We start from the raw sequence: 20,728 nt of genomic DNA on the forward strand, positions 1-20,728 counted from the left end.
GTTCCACTTACTCTTTCACATAATAAAAAAGGATCTATTCCAAATTGTATGCAAGATTTCAGGATACCGGTACCATCAGCTTACTTTTTCTTTCTCCAAAACACCTCTTTTTGCCCTGCTCAGTTCTTTATCCTATGCTAAATATTACCCTCTATGGCAAAGTCTACATTTTACTGCTTTTGGGAAGCCTCAGCTAGACCATCCTGAAGATAGCTTTTGAAACTTTTCAGGCTACCTTATGAAATAAATCTGTTCGTTGTGAAACATACATGTAGCCAGTTCAAGAAGTGACAAACTGCAGATCGTCATCTCTCACATACCCACATCCTGAGATAACTTTGATGATAGGAGATTCTGGATCCCTGTATTCTCGGAGAGCTTGGAGTAATGCAGGGCATTCTGTCCAAAGACATCTACTAAACTGACATCTGCACCTTTCCTAAGGAAGGCTTCCACCATGTTAAGGCTACCAGCTTCACAAGCCATCATCAAAGCAGTTCTGGACAAAACAAACAAAACACACAAACAGTAAGTGTCAAGAGTGTACTCTTTATGCATCAGCTCATATTTTCAGGAAAAAAAGTGTGACAGTTATTGTGCAATAAAGTCCAAGATTTTATCAACATGTGTATTGACACAAACATGTAACTGTCATTGCTCCTTACAAACACCTGCCTGCCCCTCCTCCTCTTCCCTGTACTCCAGCTGGACCTTCTGCAAAGACCTGGCATGCTTTGCACAGGTCTCCAAACATTTCTAAACATGGGTTCCTGAGACTAAGAGGAGAGTCATAGATAGAAATGGCTGCAGGATAAAGTCAGACTACCAAATCTCACTGCCACACAACAAATTACAGCTCTGCAAGTGGTCGTACAACATGAAAGCATTTATTTCATTGCTGCTCTCCTTCACATGTTGCTTTTAAGACAAAATAGACAAACAGATTTCAACCAAAAAGGGCAAACAAATCTCAAAGTTCTTCAGTAAGACTGAGAGATGGGTTTGACTTCAAATCTGATCTACTCTCACTTTAAAAAAAAAGGAAAATAAGTCTATTAGAGTGCAATCAACTCCACCTCCAACACAGAGCAGCTAGACAGTGCGAGATCCTTGAGTTAGGGTAGCATACAAAAGGAGTATTTTCCTAACAGATTGTATCTGTTTTTCTCAATTACTTGAAGGGGCCATAACAGATGTACAGAGAAATTACAAACACACAGAAACCCCCACCTTTCAAGCATGCTTTAATACTGCTTGCTTGCTTGCGCATAATTCTCCCTTCTCAACATGAAAACATGCTTAATAAGTTGGCCAAGTTCACTGGTATACATATTCCTCAGTGCAGATATGAAACTAAAAATTTACTACAGTGATAATATTTGCTAGATATTAAGACAGTTATTTAACTGAGGAATTAAACATACTCCCCATAATGGGTGAGCCCTGGAGAAGTGATGGCTGTTGCAGTGCTGTGCTAAAAAGTAGTGTTGAGTGGCAACTTGGATGTCACTCGAGAGTCACAGGGATGGTTTTGGATTACCAAAATAATGCACTTAGTCTGAACAAGACAGGAAATTGGAGATGTCATTTTCAAAGGTTATACCCTTCCCCTCCCAACAAGGCTTTTCCTTTTTCAGTAAGAACGTAACCACTTTTGTGAACACAAGATGCAAGAGTAGTCACTCTCCTTAACAGAAGGAAAGTGAGAAGTAGAATTGTATATTCTATGTTATATTATTTTCTTGCTTCTACACACAGTAGGTTCTTAAAAAGAAAATAAAAAAATGCGAGTCTGTCCTATCTATAACAGAAGTGCCTTCAAGCCAATTAAACTATAAGCTCTTAACAATGTCTGTTGATTAAACAGCAAGAGAGTGAGGGGAAGGCAGAGGTTCCACAGTGGGCAGCACCTCAGCTTCAAAGTGTCGATGAGGCCATTCAAACCAACCAACATGACAAAGCAGTTTTCTTCAGACAAGAGTGTGCCAATAAACTTTGGACTGATAAAAAACAAGTTGGGGCCCAGTCTTATCCTCCCAGGTGCTGCCAAAGAACAATATGAGCATTGTATAACACACAATAATCAAGACTGCTATCAGGTGTAAGTGCCAAGTCTTCTCAGCATCCTGCTTGACTTTCACAGTTCAACCAAAACAGTCCATAATATTTAAAAGCTCTTGATCTTCATCAGTATCATGAAAACAAGTGCATTTTTCACTACAAGGCTGTTGCCTTTTAAAAAGAGTTTTCTGACACACGCACTATCTATTAATGCAACAAAACCTCTAAATGGCACCTTCTAAAATGACAGCAGCTCCACTGTATAGCTTTACTGTATTTTTATCTTGCTGCTGTGCCTGCATTATGGTAGAAAAAAGAACCCTCCACAGATGTCACTCCCAAGAAACCATTTTAGGATTTAAGTTGGAGAAACTAACTCATGCCAAGAAGAGAGCAGCATTGAAAACTGGAGCATGTACAATGTGATGTGTGGGTAAGTGCTATCAATCAATCAGATTCTTGTAAGAATGATTTAAAAATGGAATTTACTGTTCTGGTAGCCCAAGGGAAATCTTACAGGCACATCTAGTTTTATAGCTGTATAGTTTCTGTTTCACCTTCCCCTTTAGTCAGAATTCTGTAAGCCTTCTCAACAATCAGGACAGAGGCATTATTTCACCTAACAACAACTATTTTGGGAAGGATTTCAGAAAAAAGCTTCATGTGACAGTCAGCCTTGGGGAAGAATAGACACGTTAACCTGCTGTACCTTCCATTTTTATCCCTGGTGTTGATGTCTGCTCCATGATCCAGAAGGCATTTGCAGACTTCCATATGACCATTTTGTACTGCAAGCAGTAGAGGTATGTTCCCATCCTAGGAATGTATTTAAAGAAACTATGAAAAACAATCCATCCACTTACAAATATCACTCTGAGATTTAAAGGTCAGCTATGAAATGTAGTTCTATATAGCACAAATGAGGTGCTATCAGTACATTTATCTTGTGCACCATAAATGTAGTTCGGTTTACTTTAATTCCTTTCTTGACCACTGGGGATGCAGAGCATTAGGAGTAGGAATGTTTTTTTGCTGTTTGTACTCACTTTGCTGTTTGCTTAATGCTACAACATGATGATTTTGGAACTACTCAATACCTTTAAGTAACTCCATAACAAAAATGATAATTTTAACTAAGTACAAGGCAAAAATACAATGTTTCATATAATCATAGAATAACTCAGTTGGAAAATACCTTTAGAGGTTATCTGGGGTTTCTCTCCCTTTGCTCTCAGCCCAAAGCTAGGCAAACTTCAAGTTATAGTACACTGCTCAGAGACTTGTCCAGTCAAGTTTTAAGCATCTCCAAAGGCAGAGATACCATGAATGATGTCTCTGGGTACCAGTTCTAATGTTTGACCACCTTCACGGTGAGATTATTTTTTTTAGTACCTAACAGGAATATTCCAATCAGGTCCACTGCCCATATTCTGACCACTGGTTGTCATCATTTTGTCATGCACCTCTGAGGCTGGTCTGGCTTCTTCTGCCCTATGATCAACCATGATGTAGCTGAGGACATTTTTAATATAATCCTACAGTATTCTCTTCTTAAGACTGACTTTTCTGCCTTTAGAACGCATCTGCTGAAATTTTTGGTCTAACCTTTGTGTCAGATTTTTTTATTAGAAAGACCAGACAAGAAGGAGATAGATCCAAGTCAAAACCAAACAAATTTAAATATTTTTATGGTTTGTTGTTTTTTTTTTTCTTTTGTGCCTCATTTCTGTCGGGTCCCCTTCCTTTATCATCATTCCTATCAGGTAGTTCCATCATTCCCAAAAATAGACGTGGTTGTTTGTAGACATTTCATAATATGAATGTAGTGTCCCTGAGCCTTTAGACTCAAGTATATTTTTTCCGCACAGGCTTATCATACGCTGTGTTGGGCTTTGTGAGCATTTCACAGCACTTGGACACATAATGGGCCTTTCCCAAAGCCTACTAGAGTCAATGGAAAGGCTTTTAATCATGTTTTGAATGTATCAGAATTGATTCTAGCTACTTATACCAATGTCTCAATTTAATGAGCAGCAAATCCTGACACTACTGTATTGGACTGTGAAGTACTTCCCCACCTCTGCTACAGCAAGCTGCAAAAGGCATTTCCTCCACCAGAGAAATCCAAGAAGAAATATAACTTAGTATTGCTTTGAACTGCTGCACCTGAGATTGACTGGAGTGGAGGGTGGCGAAAGCTCTGAAGTATCTGAAGTACACAATGGGAGAAAAGGTACGTACCGAATCTTTAATGTTAATTGGACATTTGTGTTCACATAGAAGCTGAACTGCCTGAAGACAACCACATGCAGCTAAAAAAAAAAAAGATAAGCATGAAAGTCCATTAAACCCCATTTTCAAAATTTGTGTTCTGTGCTTCCACTTGCAATACTGCAGCATTACAGTGTTGTCCAAGAAAAACAAATTAAACTGTATTTCTCTGTTTTAAGAAGGAAGGAGAGAAAGACTAAAAGGATGAACAGCAAGTTGTATGTAGAAATACAACCAATACTTATGGTCCAAATTAGCATGAAAAGATACAATCTTTGACGACTGAAATAAAAATCAGTGTAGTCTTAAGTATTCCAATGGCTCTGCACTTGCAAGTGTGCAAGTTAAGGTGTTAACTGTAATTAGCTGAAATTCAGTATTCACAGTATTTATCTAAAAAAAACCCCTGAAATTTGTAAGCCATCAGGTCGAGTCACTAGATTTATGTAATTAGAACCTAAAAAGCTCCACCAGACTGAAGAGCTAGCAATATCAAGCATGGCAAAATAGGTATTACATGCTTTCAACAGAGAAGTTACCTGCATAATGTAAAGCTGTTTTCCCAGAATTGTCAGTGCTGTCTGATGGACATTTACTCTGCACAGTTTAATAAAGAGAAGGAAAAAAAAAAAAAAATTAGAGAAACACCAGGAAAATAAAACATATGTTTGATGCTAAGGACAGAAGGACAGAGTGCTGAATATCTTTGAGAAAAGTTTTATGAGCTATTCCAGAAAAGCATACTGAAGAAAGGCACAGCTTTCCTTTCTACCAATCTGGTCTCTCCTTTCTTGGTACCAGCTTATACTGAAGCCATAGGAAATACTCACAGTGAGAGAGATATCCCTAAAAAATGTTATAGCTTTGGAACAATTTAAATCAGGAAATAAAAAAGGAAAGAAACTCTCTCCTTTGCCTGAGAAAAGCTTCAGTTTTTTTTTTACATTATGGTAAGAGTTAAAGCAACCACAACCTAAGGCAATTAGTCTTGCATTATTTCTGTCAAAGGCAATAAGGCTTCGTTTGCATTTGTAAAAACTAAAGCATCAACAATTCAGTTATATTTTGTGGTATTATAAGCCACCAGCTACTACTGATCAATTTAGACTTCAAAGTAATAAATTAAAAAAAACCCCAAATTTCAAATCTTTATCAAGTCTTCTTTTGATACAGAAGTTTTTAGTTCTAGTTTACAGCAAAGAAAGAGAACCATAGGATCATAGAATCATTTAGGTTGGAAAAGACCTTTAAGATCATCAAGTCCAGCCATAAACCTAACACTGTCAAGTCCACCGCTAAACCATGTCCCTAAGCACCACATCTACACCCCTTCTAAATACCTCTAGGGATGGTGACTCAACCACTTCCCTGGGCAGCCTGTGCCCATGCTTGACAACCCTTTCGGTGAAGAAATTTTTCCTAATATCCTATCTAAACCTCCCCTGGTGCAACTTGAGGCCATTTCCTCTTGCCGATCACTTGCTACTTGGGGCAAACGACCAACACCCACCTCACTACAACCCTCTTTTCAGGTAGTTTTAGAGAGCAATAAGGTCTCCCCTCAGCCTCCTTTTCTCCAGGCTAAACAACCAGAGTTCCCTCAGCCAGTCCTCACAGGACTTGTTCTCTAGACCCTTCATCAGCTTCACTGTTCTTCAGACATGAGAAGATATGACCCTGAAATAATGGGCTTCTAAAAACCAAACATTGGAGCTTTTGACTTTCAAAGGTAGTACTGCCTCCAACACTTCTTCAATTTTCTAGGAAAACAGGTTCACATAGATTACCACATTCTGTAACAACAAAAATGTCAAGATCCTGCCTGTGTAAAATAATTATTTAGTCTCTTTTAATTCAGCTCCAGCATGGAGTTGAATGTCAAGATTACACATTCCTCACATGTACACTTTATGTCACCAAGGTGGTCCACAGAAGCAAGAAAGCAATCCAAAGACCATGAATTATTGGAGAATATTACCAATGGGTTTGCACTTACAAACATATTTAGAAATCTGTATATTGTAGTAAAATTAGCAAAATATAAACAAAAGCACTCTGTGATTGTAGCTGGTAAGTGAATGGACAGCAGATATATGGTATTAAACACACATCTAGCTGCCGAGTTGATCACGCTGTTGTATGCAATACCATCAGTGACAGCTTGATGTCACTGTTTATGCTGTAAGTGAGTTTGCATTAGCAATAGCAGATACTCTCAATGAGATGCCGAAGAGGGGAGCCTCAGTGGTTAGTGATAACCCTTTCCAGGTGTGGAGGAACAGGGGAGTCAGCTTGCAAGGAGTATGGAGGTGGGAATCAGTGAAACTGGACCCAATATTGTCAGAGACATTGACAGGAGTCAGTCACAGGACAACTGGAGAGCCTTGAGGTAACCAGGGAAAAGTAATTCAGAGGTTGGGATATGGGATGCATTCTCTTTCTGTACCAGTGTGCTCAAGCGGGTTTATTATTTATTATTTCATCTGTAGTCTGAGCCACAGTCTTACTGATAACCCCAAAATCCTAAAAATCTGTCCTGTTCCTCTGATCACCTCTACCAAAAATCACCTGGCTTTCTAAAATGGAGCCAAGATAGACAATACCTCTCGTTCCTTACTAGCACACATCTTCATCCTCAACACCATAAGAATCTTCTCTTTACCTTCACTTTTGGTTTTCTTATTTCTTTCTGCATTCTTTCTACTCCATTTCTGACCCTTCACTGTCCCTTTACCTCATTTCACTGAGGATTCAAATATTTCCATATTTTAGCATCTAAACCACTTTGGTTTCTTTTCCCTTTGACTTTAAACTTGACAGACATTTCTATGGTCAGCAACAGACAAAAAGCATTCCAGTGGAACAATATCAAAATACCCCAGAAATGAAAAATGCTTTTCCCTTATACCTCTTAACCCATCTACTTCTAAGCCATCCGACCACACAGACAAAACACGGGAAGTTAGAGAGGAGCTGCAACCTGCTGGAAACCCAGCCCTGCTATGTCAGATCAGCTGCACATGAAAAACTGTATTTGTGGACCACTCAGGGAAGATACCACACTGTTTTCTATCATCCATTCACAGTGCCTAAACAGTCTTTAAATTCAAGCACCTATCTTGATTGCAAGGAGATAGGACAACAGTATCAGAGTGTGATGCAGATCATTAGCAGGGAATGTGTCAATATCTAGCGGAACCAATCTAGAGGAACAAAATGAAAACTCCAAAAATAAAAATTAATTTAATCTTTACTTTACCTGAAGTAACCTCTTAATGCAATCAGGGTGACTGTTCTTTGCTGCAAGATGTAAAGCGCTGTGCCCTAAATGAATAAAAGCAAAGCAAATTAAGTATTCAATCATTCCAAAGCACAGGAATAAATTTTTCCATGACCAAGGCAAAATTCTGAATTATCCATCCTGTTCCTATCACAATATGTGAAAAGTAAGGCTAGATAAAATAAAATAAAAACCTACTTCAAGCAGAATGTATTTACAACAGACTGTTGTTCAGCCAAGTAACAGAATAATCTTAATGTCCTGCTTCATATAAAGGAATGATACAAACATCGTGTCAGACTATACCTTGGCAGAAGTCTAAGATTGCGCAGTTATGTTTTGTTTCTGAAAAAACAATTTTCCTACATTACTCAGCCTCCCTTGCAGAGAGATGTCTGTCAAGTGCCTTGATGATTTCTTCCATTTGGCAATGAAAAAGGAACCCAACACCAAGAGCAAAGTCAGCCAAATTTGCCAGCTACCATTACTGCGAATTTGCATCATCCATGGAGTTGCACACAGAAGAGGACTTGGAACACAGGCCTACTTCAATTTGCATCCCATAGATTCACTTTTCTGTTAATTTATTTAGCATCTGTGAGCTCGTATTTAGTTATGCAATACAGTGATTTACTGACTATGGATTTATGATGAAAGACTGCAGTCTCTCTTCTAGTTTCATCTTACAGAGCATCTGAAAAATTAAAGAGGCCAAGACAGCAAAAGAATAAATTATCCATGTAACTGTGAAAAGAAGGAGACAAGATTTAGTACTCAATACGGAGCCACCTCTGACAGTAGAACCTCACTGTAAATAATGTGACTGTTACAGACAAGGTTTTCCCTCATGAATGCTGGGTCGACACTCTCAGGTGAGAGCAGGCAACCTCTTGTTATCCAAACAACTAATAAATCCTGAGGCATGATGAAGTATGAATTCTGAATAATAGTCTGTATCAGGTACTTATATTCTCTTATCATTATGTATAATCTGAACGGTTCTTACAGTATCACAGACACTTCCTTATACAGGCAAATAATTTCCATGTATGACAGAAATTCCCTCAGGCTGCAATCAGTGGCCAAAACAGAACCCATTTACAGATCATTACCGGAGAGATAGAATGCTGACAGCTCATTCAGGTGACTCCGCTAGCCAGAGAAAATGCCAGGCACAGATTCCACAGATATGCCAACTGAAATCTATTAAGAAGAGTTTGCCAGTTTCAAACTCAGCTCCCATCATTCTCCTAGTGGAGTAGTAATTAAGGCATAGGACTTCTGAGGGCTGCAACAACATACTTAATAGCTCTTAGCTCTGTTTTGGCCTGTATCAGCTCTTTTCGCTATGTCATAATCCTGAGGAAATGTCTTACTGCAACTCTTGTACAGTTAATGGGGTTAATAGCTTGGATACTCATAAAAGCAACACCGAAGATCTTGATTTAACCTTTAAAAAGCCTAAAATAAAATTAACAAAAAGAGCTGGAGGAGGGGGATATTTTTTTTTTTTATTTAATAATAAATAAGCTGGGAAAAAAAAAAAATCAAGCAACTATTTTGCATCTTGAGTACACTATAAATGCTGACATTTAGAGCATTATGGCAAAAGTTTGTAAGGGCTTTAGAATTCTATGGACAGAAAAGCAAGTATGCCTAAACCTGCAAGTATTACAACCACTTTTCCTACATGGAGTGTGGGGAAATGCGGTGTTGTCAAATCTGCAGTTGCACTTTTCATATCAAGAACTGTACAGGCAAACTGAGTGTATTACGCTACATGCATTGGTTCACAGAGACATACCTGCACCATCTTGGGCTGTCACATCTGCACCATGTGTCACCATGATCCTGAGGCACTCTGCATGCCCTTTCGTGGCTGCCAGGTGAAAACTGGAAGAGAGCATTTTCATGTCACTTTTCTTTTATTAAGATCTCCTTTCTCTTTCATTCACAAACCCATTACTGGCAAGTTCTCCTCTCCCTGTCCTTAGATCTTTTGGCATCCCTCCACTGCCTCCCAAGAAGATAATAGCTCTGAAAGTGAGACGGCACATCAAAATGTTTTTGTAGTCATACTTTTACAAAGGCTGCTGCCTCTTTAACCCTTGCCATATACCTTATGAGCACCTAGTTCCACCCAATTTCTAAACTAACTTCCCTAGTGACATAATATATCCCCACAGAATGCCTGGGCTTGGGGAATTAATGAAGGAAACATTCACTATGGCTGACTTTGCTCTACTCATTCTAGTCAATCCTGATTTCCCCCTTTCAGTGGACAAAATTTAGTTAATCTAAAAGGTGATTCAGCCCCTAAATTAAACTACATCAAGCTATGCCTCTGCACTGTCCTGTACAGAGTTTATCTTTCTTCTGTGGAGAGGGGGGAAAAAAATCCCTTTAGTGTTTGCGAGTATCACCTGGAGCAATCTAAGCTAGTAGATATTTGTGAGACTATGCTATAGATGTATTTTTTCAACTTCTGGTTTTGCTTTTCACCTCGAGCACCTGCTTGTTTGAGTAGAGGGAAATTGCAGAGGTTACCAACCACACCATGGCAGGACACACAACACATCAATTACCAAAGATATAACTGCAGAACAAATCAAAGAAGTTATACTGAATTCAATCCTTTTTACAGCTGAAGGTTCATGTTTGACATCCTTGGCACCTCAAGATTGATAGAAGCAGTCCAATACACATGCTGCTGACTTAATTTTGCTGGGAAGCAAAAAAGAAGGAAAAGCTTCTGAAAACAGAGGTTTATATCTTTCTGATGCATAGACTAGATACAAGGAAGAAATTTTTCACACTGGAACGGGTTGCCCAGAGAGGTGGTAGATGCCCCGTCCTTGGAAACATTCCAGGTCAGGTTGGACGGGGCTCTGAGCAACCTGATCTAGTCGAAGCTGTCCCTGCTCATTGCAGGGGGGTTGGACTAGATGGCCTTTAAGGGTCCCTTCTTACCCAAACTACTCTATAGATTCTGTGATTCTATATTGTGCCAACATCGTCAAGTCTCAAAATAGGAGCAGACATACTGCTTCCCTGTGTCCCTGCTAATATCAGTTTGACATAGAGCTGTTTTCCACTGGGAATAATGCAAAAAACAAATTCAAGACAAAACACTTCCAATTACTATTAAGTTGCATGTGAAAAGTTTGGACCTTCATCAACATGCCCCAAACTGAAAAAGCCAGTATTCCCAGGATGTTTTCTAAAATTTTTTTAAGGGAGACATTAATTTTTAACATCATGCATCCCTGTGTTAAGGGGATTTTCCCCTGGAATCTAAAGGGAATGTCACAAATCATGTAGCCACACCAGCTACTGTATTTAAGAGTTTACATTTTGAAAAACTGCTTCCTTTAAATGTTCAAACTAACACTGAAAGTTCAGCCTGCTAACCAGGGAAACGGGGAATAACAGGCAGGAATGAAACAGATATTTCTGGCACACAGTATGTGGACTGCAATGCTTTCTCTAAGCCATAGACTTCTTTGCAGCCTTCTCGAGAACTCAGCAGAGAAGATGACCTACAGAAAAGATCTGGCAAAGGGCAGAGAATTAATCAAAACAGGAGAGCTCCTGGAGCAGAGTCCTCTCTCAAGCACAGCAACTACCTCATTTCCTACAAGGAGTCCTTCCACACTGGCTGCTGCTGATTGCAAATGGCAGACAGGCAGTGCTTAGGCTTTGAACTGTTCTCTGCAAATATAAAAATATCTTGTGTACTCATCCTCATGCTTACTACTGCCATAAACAAACTGAGGAATTAACACTTCCAAGAGCATAAAAAGCACTACTGCTGGCTGTTCTCTAGTCATTCAAAATCAAAACTTCATGTACTTGGTGACCAATGCAAGGTTGTGTAAACATTCTTCTTTAGAAGAAGAGGTTTCTCAGGCTCTGGGAAAATGGCTGGGGGAGGGACAGAAAAGGAGTCTGACAAATTCCAACACCTCTAATTTAGCCAGCACAACATACCAACAAATACTGAAACATTCAGATACATTATGTACACACACAATACAACTGAAGTTCCTTTAATATTAGGAAGGCTGTGAAGCACGCACTTGGCTCACTTACATTTGACAATATTCGTAAGAATAATAAATACCTGAATAATAATAACTTGGCTAAATCTGGGACACTGAAGTTTTATGGATGGACTGTGTAAGATGGTGCCAAATGCAACATGACTACGCAAGTGCAAAAGAAGTTTCATTTAAGTAAAATCAGACTGCAAAGAAAGTATCATAGAGAGAAGAAAAACTTAACCCCTTTCAGTCTATGCACTTACAAGCACATCAGTCCCACCAACACAAACAATTCCCATGGCAGTTCTCAACGAGTCATCACACACGCAGATGCTTTGTTTCATGTGGACAAAAATATTTTCAAGTAAAAAAGGCCTGATTAAAAATATTCTCCCAAATTGATGGGATGAAAGAAACATCATCTGTAAGCAGTTCAGATGATGTGAAAGATGAGAGAACATGCATGAAGAATGTAAAGATCTAATGAGAGCAAAAATGTAGAAGCTATGTGGAGAGAACCATGAAAAGACAGGATGATAAGGTGTAACTCCCGCTCATTTATACAGTGACCTAAGCCGAATAGCATTGGGATGATACAGCTCCCTCCCAATTGCTTGCTGTGTGTCCCCTCCCTACGTCCTTGTACTGCTACCATCTCTCAGATAACCCTGTAGTGAGATGGTTTTTCTTAATAATCTAAAGCAACAGGAAGGGGAATGGGGGCATGGTTAGTTAGCTGATGGTTTAGTAAACTGAAGTGGCTTACCAGGAATCAGCCCTGCACAAGAGAGAGAGGAGAATGACTCTAGACTGGGATGAACCTATTACAGTCATATTTAAGTCAGAGTATTGGGCAAAACCTTCTCCTTGATGAGTAATTCTAACTGATTTTAAAGTTAATATTCCCGCTTTTTTTGGTAATACTTTTTCTTTAGAAAAAAAACCCCAAACGCTTTAGCAGTAGATACTGAGAGCTCCTGTGTAACAGCAAGGGAGACTCTTGAAACAAATCAGCCTGTAGACATTTATTTCAGTACAGAATAATTCTTTACAAGTTACATAAACTTTCCTAAAATATTTGAGGTAAAAGCTGCAGGTTTCCAAACACTGGACTTCTCATAATTTGGAAACCTTAATCAGTGGTGCATTTTACTTGCATCTTTCATGAATAAACTTCCCTTGATATGAAAGCAAACAACTTTTCCTCCCACTTCCTGGCTGTGCAATGACTTAGACAAACAAAAACAAGTATCTACAGCTTGATTTGGAGCAAGGGCCACACTGAGGGTTAGATTCTCATTGAGCCTAAAATCTCATTACAACACAGTCCATTTTTCCTTCACAATAGAGAAGCCTGTTACTACCACTTAGAGCCACATCTTGATACCCCAGCCTGTACTGATTTGGCATAAATTTATTTTATTACTGTAAAACATTTCTATTCTTCCTGAGGGGTGGGATGGTCTTTTATTACTGTCTCCAGACCTTTCAGTGCAGTGGAGGAGCAGCTACAAATCTCAGTGGTTTTCTCATTAGATCCAGAAAAGAAGCAAGTCAGCATCAAGACCCACATCTGCAGCAGCTCATAGAGATCAGTTGGTTGACACAGTTTTTTCCTACTGGGAATGTACAGGTCTCAGAATTACTCAGTTCTTAACACAATAAAGTAAAACATTATCTTCTTTGGGAGGCACACAAAGCCTAGTTGTAGTAAACAGGCTTTTACAGTAGTAAGAGTAAACAGCGTTAAGAGCAAACACAGAGCAAAATTTCATCAGATCCAGGGTCAGCTGGAGAATAGGTACAAGACTATCTCCTCAAAGTTCTGTAAGGACCTCAAATTTCCTGACCAGAAATGTGACCCAAATAACATTTTCAAATGCCCTGAAAGAGAGATGCTTTTTACAATTCAGGGATGTCAAACAGCAGAGTTCTTACAGACAGATGTCAACTGGTGAAGCACTTACAACTGTCCTAAACAAGCCCATCCCTTATTCAGGGCAAAGGACCTTTTCCACCATTTGCATAGCTACATCCTGCAAAACTGAGCACAATCCTCTCACTGAATGTTATTTTGACAGCTGGCTTAAAACAACTGGGTGGTCTATATATCTAGGGAAAATGCCACTAGAGTGGGACATGATGAAATAAGAAAAAATAAATATGAATTCTTAAGACAGCAACCTTCTAACTTGGAAATTTTCATTTGTGAAAAGTAAAAAAAAAAAGGCAGAAGAATTACATCCAATCAGGGACCTCCACCTCTGTTTGGCAAGGTCACACTCCAGAGGTTTTTGGGGGCAGAGTTAGCCTTCTCTGTAACACAGATTTTTCTCCAGGGCCTGAAAGTTGTCTGACATCTTATTTACCAAAATCCAAAGCAAATAAAGAACATGGTTGAATTATGGATGCTACATGAATATTGTATTTGCTATTTTCTATTATGACAAACACAGAAGAAAGTCAAACATATGCAAGCATGTACTACTATTGTTCTCTGCCACTTCAAGCTGACTGCTCTGAAAATATTTAAAGTCTAAGAATATTTGAAATACACTATGAACTCACATACATCCATTGTCAAGGTTTATTTTGAATAAAAACATCCCTCCCCAAAGCAGATCATTCTTCTTCATTTTCTGATGTACGTCAACTCTTTGTTGACTTTCAAAAAGTCTGACTTCTCTGCCAACAGTTTGATGATATACAGTTTCCCAACTGACCAATACCTTCACACAAACAAACAACATAGATAAAATAAAGATATAGAGCTGCTTGGAGTCTAGAAGAAGAAAGAATACAGAAATGGAAGATATTAAAACTTCACTGCTACCAGATCAGACGGCAAGCTATTTGTCAGCTATCTCAGCCAGGAAGAGACTCAGTGACAACCTGGCTGATCTTCTGCACTAACTTGAACTTTTGCACATTTTAGAGGCAATACCTACCTTGCAGTGTCTACAGTGATCTTCCTAGACAGTATTATCCCTCAAAGCCTCAATTCCCACTTCAATAATAACAGCAAAAATAAAGATATTAAATGATATCTGGCTTTTAATTGTTTTCCAACACAAGCTGAGCGGCAGAAGTTTGCCAGAGACCTGGTCTGGAGGAGAAAGGGCTGTGAGCACTACTACAGCAGCATATCCTGTACATGAAGTGCCTGCTGTCACTCAAGAGGAAGTCCAGTGTAGTCTCCTCTTGCATGTAGCACGATGACCAGTAGTTAGAGAATAATACAGTTTACTCTTCTGTGAATGCTTTGGGACTCTATCATCATAAAAGCAATGATGAATGTAAACTTTTTAAACAAAACAAATTTTTGACACATTCTGAATCTAATTCATAGAAAAACAACCACCTTCAGATTTAAAGATTTGGAAAGGCCCAGAATGGTCCTGAAACTGGAGGTGTTTTCTGCCTTTCCTCTGCCAACCCAGACAGGCCTTTCAGCAAAGTAGTAACTGTCTGTTCCAGCAAGGATTATGCTACTATGACCAGTGCCTGCCTGGTTCTGCTTCTACCTTGCACCAGCACATACAAGTAGGTACCCATGTGGCTGGTGAGCTCATACAGAGAAAAAAATCAGTTGAAAACCAAAGCTGCCTTCCACTGTTTTACCACAGAGTCACAGGTGCATGCACCCTGTCAGTGCAAAGGAAGGAACGGGATATAGAATTTCACCTTAAGCCCTCATTCCCTCTCGCTGCACTGTCCTCCTGCTTCAAAGCATATCAGGGAACTGACTTCTTGGGGCGTTTTTTCCCCTAAGCCAGAATAAAGATCTGGGAACGTGAGTTCCTTACATTGGCAATTCTACAGCCAAAGGGCACAGCCTGCATGGTGAAAACCAAATCAGAACTGAGAAAGACAGACTACTCATGGACATGACCAGAAAAATCCTCATGAAGATGCATTTCTGTTACTACAGCCTTTTCTGTATTACTGCTTCCGAGACAGATAGAACACCAGAGGATATGATGACAAAACCATCCAGATGTTTGGCACATCAGACTGCCTTAAAGAAAATCGGACGTCCACTGGTACCACTATCAATACTTACCAGTTCTTTCATTTTTTGTTTTTTTTTTAAACAAATAAAAGCCATAGCTTCACACTGCATCCATTTCATCTCCTCCTAAGGGTAAATGTAAGAAATTTGGCTTTTCATTAAATGCTGGCTCTCCTGTCACACACATATATGCAGCCACGAGAGTGCAAAAATTAGCTTAGGAAAAACAGTTACAGGAAATACATTTTGTTTTCAAGCCAGAGGTGGCTCCATTACAAACTGAGAAAATGAAGTATTCTGAGTTTTACGACATTCAATCCATGAGTTGTTACTAACATCTTCTGGAGTGCAGACAGGTTGAGATTTTAAGAAGTTGACATAGGCAGGTATGGATTTACTAGGAGCTGTGGGAGATTCTTCCCCTCTCTCCCTCTTAGCACCAGCCACGGCAAAGTGAAGTGATGCACACCAGCCTGTGTTCTCCCACCTACTACTTAAACATGAGATGGCATCTGCCCTCCCTGAATACATGCAAAACCCCTACATGCCACTTCTGTGTTAGCATGTATTCTGGAACAGCTTTAAAAAAAAACAATCCAAAACCAAACCAAATGCAGTTTTCGTATAAAGTTTCCAGCTTTGCCTCATAGCATAAAAAGTCTTGTTTTAATCATACACACCTTGAGGTATAGGACATTAAAAAAATGCAAGCCTGCTGAATGTCTCTTTTCTTAATAGGAAAGAAAAATTGCATCATGCAACACAGGAGCTGGCAAGCTACAGGCTCCTGATTTTAGCTTTCCAACTCAGCAAAAATATCCACCCAGCTGCTCTTCAGAGAGATTTCTGGGATCCCCAGAAGCTTTATATTTTTCATGCTCAGGTTGTGTTCCAGCAGTTCCATTTTTATACAGTTTTCTTTGGCAAACTCTATTACCACATTACCACAAACTCCACTTCAAGTCTGAAACATATAGACTTTTCTTCCATGTACTATTAATTGTAAACATAAGTGCTCACAATTTAGATTTATCATATGAACTTTCCTGCAGAGTGTCCATTTTTAAAGTCCCTCAATAACCAACGTCAGCAAATTGCAACAGAGATTCTGCCAAGGGTGAGTTTCAGGGCACTCCTAGGTGTTGACAGAAAGTCTTAAATTTTGAAATACTATTTTTATTTTGTTGTAGGGTAGGAAAATGGACAAAGTATAGCAAACAATGAAGTCTCAAAAAGCTTAAAGAGCCTAGAAATGAAAGCAGTGCTGCCTGTGCCTCTAAAGCCAAGTTCAGAGGGACGGAGGAAGGCAGAGGAGTAGGGAAGATTCCTTCTGGTAATTTCTTTAAAAATACATCTTACGTCTAAAGCCCAAAGGGGTGCAGTTAGCTTCTCAATATATATGCCTTCTGGCAAAACATCTTTCTAGCATACGGTGAAATCCCTGAGGATGCCATGGATGTGCCCAGATCAGTATAACGTCCTCCCCGAGTTAGGTAAAACCAGCTAGCCACCTGCTGCGCTTTCTTGCAAGGCCAGAATAGAGTTCAAAGTTAAAATTGAGCCCAACAGTTACAGCAATGACTAGCATTTCCCTTGACTTTCATCCTCCAACACAAGCTGCTTCGTATTGCTGGACCAGCAAATGCTAAAAACCTTAGTACATGAAAAGTCATGAAATTAGAGCAAGGAAATCCCAAACCATGTTAGCATAACAAGAGGCCAGGAAAAGACTGGAAAGGCTGAGAACAACTGAGTAAAAGTTAATCTAAAGAAAATATTTTTGTTGCATGAAAATCCAGCAAGGCTTAAGAACAGCATATAGTGCTCCAAGAACCAAAGAGTATGAATATCTTTACGGGGCATGACGGATGTTGACAAAGGATAGCTCAGGGTTATGTGCTGCATTTGAAGTTTCTGTGCCTTTTATACTTAAAATACTTCAGACCTCTTCAGATTTGAAGCAACAGAACTATTTGGATTTTTTTTTATTAAACTGTATGAAGTGAACGTCTCTTACTTCACAGGGGAATTACAAACCAAGTACAATAATATGTACTTATGGTAATTAATCTACTAGTTAACACATTCTTCAGAGACCACTGGTTAAGATGACCTCTTAACATTTGTTTTTATAAACTCTTTAAATGATTATGGCAATATATTTTTACTCTGCACTTCAGAGTAACTATATACTGAAGCTTTTAAGATTCCACATTTCTCAAGAGGAGTAATGACTGGAACAAAGACATTTCTCAAGAGGAGTAAGGACTGGAACGTAGACAGGTGCAGGAAACGGTGACTTCAAAGCTTTCCTACATTTTCCAGTTAGTACTTTCCTAACAGAGAACGCACCTATTTACCTGCTTTAGCAGGTAGCAGAAAACGCAGCGTGATATATACACCTGATAAATAAGCAGTCACCAGCATAGTCTATTGCATGAGACCTCGTTCTGAAGCTTAAAAAAAAAAACAAAAACAAAAAAACAACAACAGAGAAAAAAAAGGAAATAACCCCAACATTTGCACATTTCTCTGTTTTGGCTGTCTGTTCCCTTTCCCTTCCTAGATCAGAGCACATTTTTAAGCCAGTAGTAGCCAGCCAGTGTAACGAAAATCTACACAGACCGTGCATTTAAGTTGCATAAGCCTTTGAAAAACGTGTAAAACAACTGCGGCCTATTACAAAGATATAAATCTGAAAAACAACTGCAGCCTTAGCCCTGTCCCCTGCAGCCTTAGAGAGCCTGGCTCTGGCCCGACCCGTGAGAGGGGTGCTTCCCCCGTGCTCCCCTGCCAGCTCAGAGAAGGTGAGTGAAGGAGCAGCCACAGCCGCCGTCAGGCGGAAGCCTGGGGTTCTGCCTCCACGCGAGCCAGGCCGCAGCTCTTTCAAGCCAGGCATACAAAAACTGCCACCCATCCAGGCTCTGCTCTGAACAGAGCAACCAACAAACTCCTTGAAACTTGGCCAGGGCTGGTAAAATCTGGGTATTTGGCAGCTCTGCGAACGAAGCGGCTTTACAGGGAATTCCAGCGGCCGCCTGCCACTGCATTGCTGGTTTGGCTGATCCTACCCGCGAGCAGGAGTGGAACAGGCGGCTCACAGGCTATCCAACACACGTACAGGGGCCCTTCAGAAGATGACTTGCTTTCTTCTGAGACAACAAGCACTACTAATAGGTAAGGAAATGCAATAGTTTATTAAGAATAGCCATCCTATCAGCCTGTGTGAAAAAGCAAGTATAAAACAGAAGACACAAGCTGTATTTCAGACTGTCATACTGTCAGCTGTATACAGACTGTTTTCCCTTTGAACTCCAGCTGTCCTCCGCAGGAAGTCCTGGGCACGTAATTTGCAAACCCAATGGGATGTTCCTCAATGCTCAAAGAACTTTATAAGAAACAGGGAGCTTGTTCTTTAAAAAAGTGGAATTTGTTTGTTTTACAATATAGAAAATCATTAAAGAGAGAAAGTAAAAAGCTTCAGTTTTTCAGAAGTGAAGTTTAGGATCTTTTTAATTGTTGTGGTTTAAGTTGGCAGATAGCTAAAACAACGACACAGCCATTCACTCACGCTCCCCTGCAGTGAGATGGGGGAGCGAATCAGGAAAAAAAAAGTACTACTCATGGGTTAAGATAAAGACAGTTTAACAGCATGGAAAAAAAGGCAGTAACAACAACAACAACAACAACATACAAAACAAGTGATGCACAGCACAATTGCTTACCATCCGCTGACTGATGCCCAGTTAGTTTCTGAGCTGTGGCCCCTCCCCAGCACCGAGCATGACATTGTGTGGTATGGAGCATCCCTTTGGCCAGCTGTCCCGGCCGTGCCCCGCCAGCTCCCCGTGCACCCCCGCCTGCCCGCTGGCAGGGCAGAGCATGAGGAGCTGGACAGGCCTTGACTGCTTAGCAACAACTAAAACATCAGTATGTGATCAACATTATTTTAATCCCAAATCCAAAACACAGCACTGTACCGGCTATCAGGAAGAAAATTAACTCTACACCAGCTGAAGCCAGTAGAGGAATTGAAATCAAACTAAACAGCATTAATTTCTGCCTTTTAGAAGATGGCCTCTTCACTTTTTTTTTTTTAAATAACGTGAAGGCATAGAAATACTAAAATATCTTACACAAAATTGCTTCAAAAATGCATATAATAGAACTTGAATGCTGTTGATGTCAAGTCCAGTTAAAGTACAGCTAAGAACCAAAAATGTGTGTGTCTCCAAGTCTAAATGGAGTCATGTACTCAAAACCATCAGAAATGGTCTACACAGTTTCAGTCAAGAACCAGGAATAAACCACTAACATGAATTCCACTCTAAGGATCTCATTTAAAAGCCTGCATGATTGTAAATGCAGTAATGTTTGTATGAAATGTGGATTTTTTTCACGTATTGCCAAATTATAAAATCAAAGTTAAGTATTGCTCCTTCATTATAGAGATACGAGCATTTCCTCTAATACATTAACAATTGGCTCATACTGAACATAATATAAAATTAATTAGCTCAATTTACTATCCTGGCAGAAGATGGCTTCACCCAACCATGCCCAGATGTTTCATTAGCAATTCTAAGAATTAGTCTAAAGCAGAAGGTAATTTTTCAGAAAACTTAGTATCAACATCTTAATTGAATTATATTCATAACAATGCTGCAGGGGAGAGGGCGAACAAAAAGGAACGATCAGGATTTGAACCTGAAAAGAACTTCAGGAAAGTTTTGGAGAGACAAAAGCTTTTACACCCAAATTTCCCAAGGAAATAATCTTTGCAAGAAATTTTGGAATAAGAACCAGATTTCAACCATCTGTTGGCTAGAGATAAAACACAGGTGGAGATCATGGTAGTCTTCCTTATTTTGTACCTGCTCTGAAACCTAGACGTTGTTGTGACCATCTGGACCACCATAAATTCAAGATCATGACAAAAGTCAATAAAAGTCTTGAAGTCTTATGGAGATGACCCAGGAGCTCCTGAGGTAATAGGGCCCAACAGGGAAACACCAGTGAAATACCTCAAAGGCAGAAAGGGGTGTTCCTTTAACAAGGTGA

At 39.6% G+C, this 20,728-nt stretch overlaps 1 protein-coding gene across 1 annotated transcript in view; it reads right to left on the minus strand.

Annotated features, from left to right (window-relative positions):
- Positions 1-320: 320 nt before the first annotated feature.
- The window catches only part of LOC104624301 (ankycorbin-like), a gene marked incomplete at its 3' end in the record, with an annotated part of 69,330 nt that continues 48,922 nt past the window's right edge, over positions 321-20,728 (minus strand). The window contains exons 3-8 of the mRNA XM_010291638.1: positions 9,417-9,505; positions 7,592-7,656; positions 4,872-4,929; positions 4,303-4,373; positions 2,771-2,877; positions 321-499 (exon numbers count right to left, since the gene is read on the minus strand). Of these exons, the coding sequence (XP_010289940.1) occupies positions 321-499; positions 2,771-2,877; positions 4,303-4,373; positions 4,872-4,929; positions 7,592-7,656; positions 9,417-9,505 (569 nt within the window). The remainder of the gene's footprint in view (positions 500-2,770; positions 2,878-4,302; positions 4,374-4,871; positions 4,930-7,591; positions 7,657-9,416; positions 9,506-20,728) is intronic.

The sequence above is a fragment of the Phaethon lepturus genome, unplaced genomic scaffold, assembly GCF_000687285.1.
Source record: "Phaethon lepturus isolate BGI_N335 unplaced genomic scaffold, ASM68728v1 scaffold2457, whole genome shotgun sequence".
Taxonomy (NCBI): Eukaryota; Metazoa; Chordata; class Aves; order Phaethontiformes; family Phaethontidae; genus Phaethon; species Phaethon lepturus.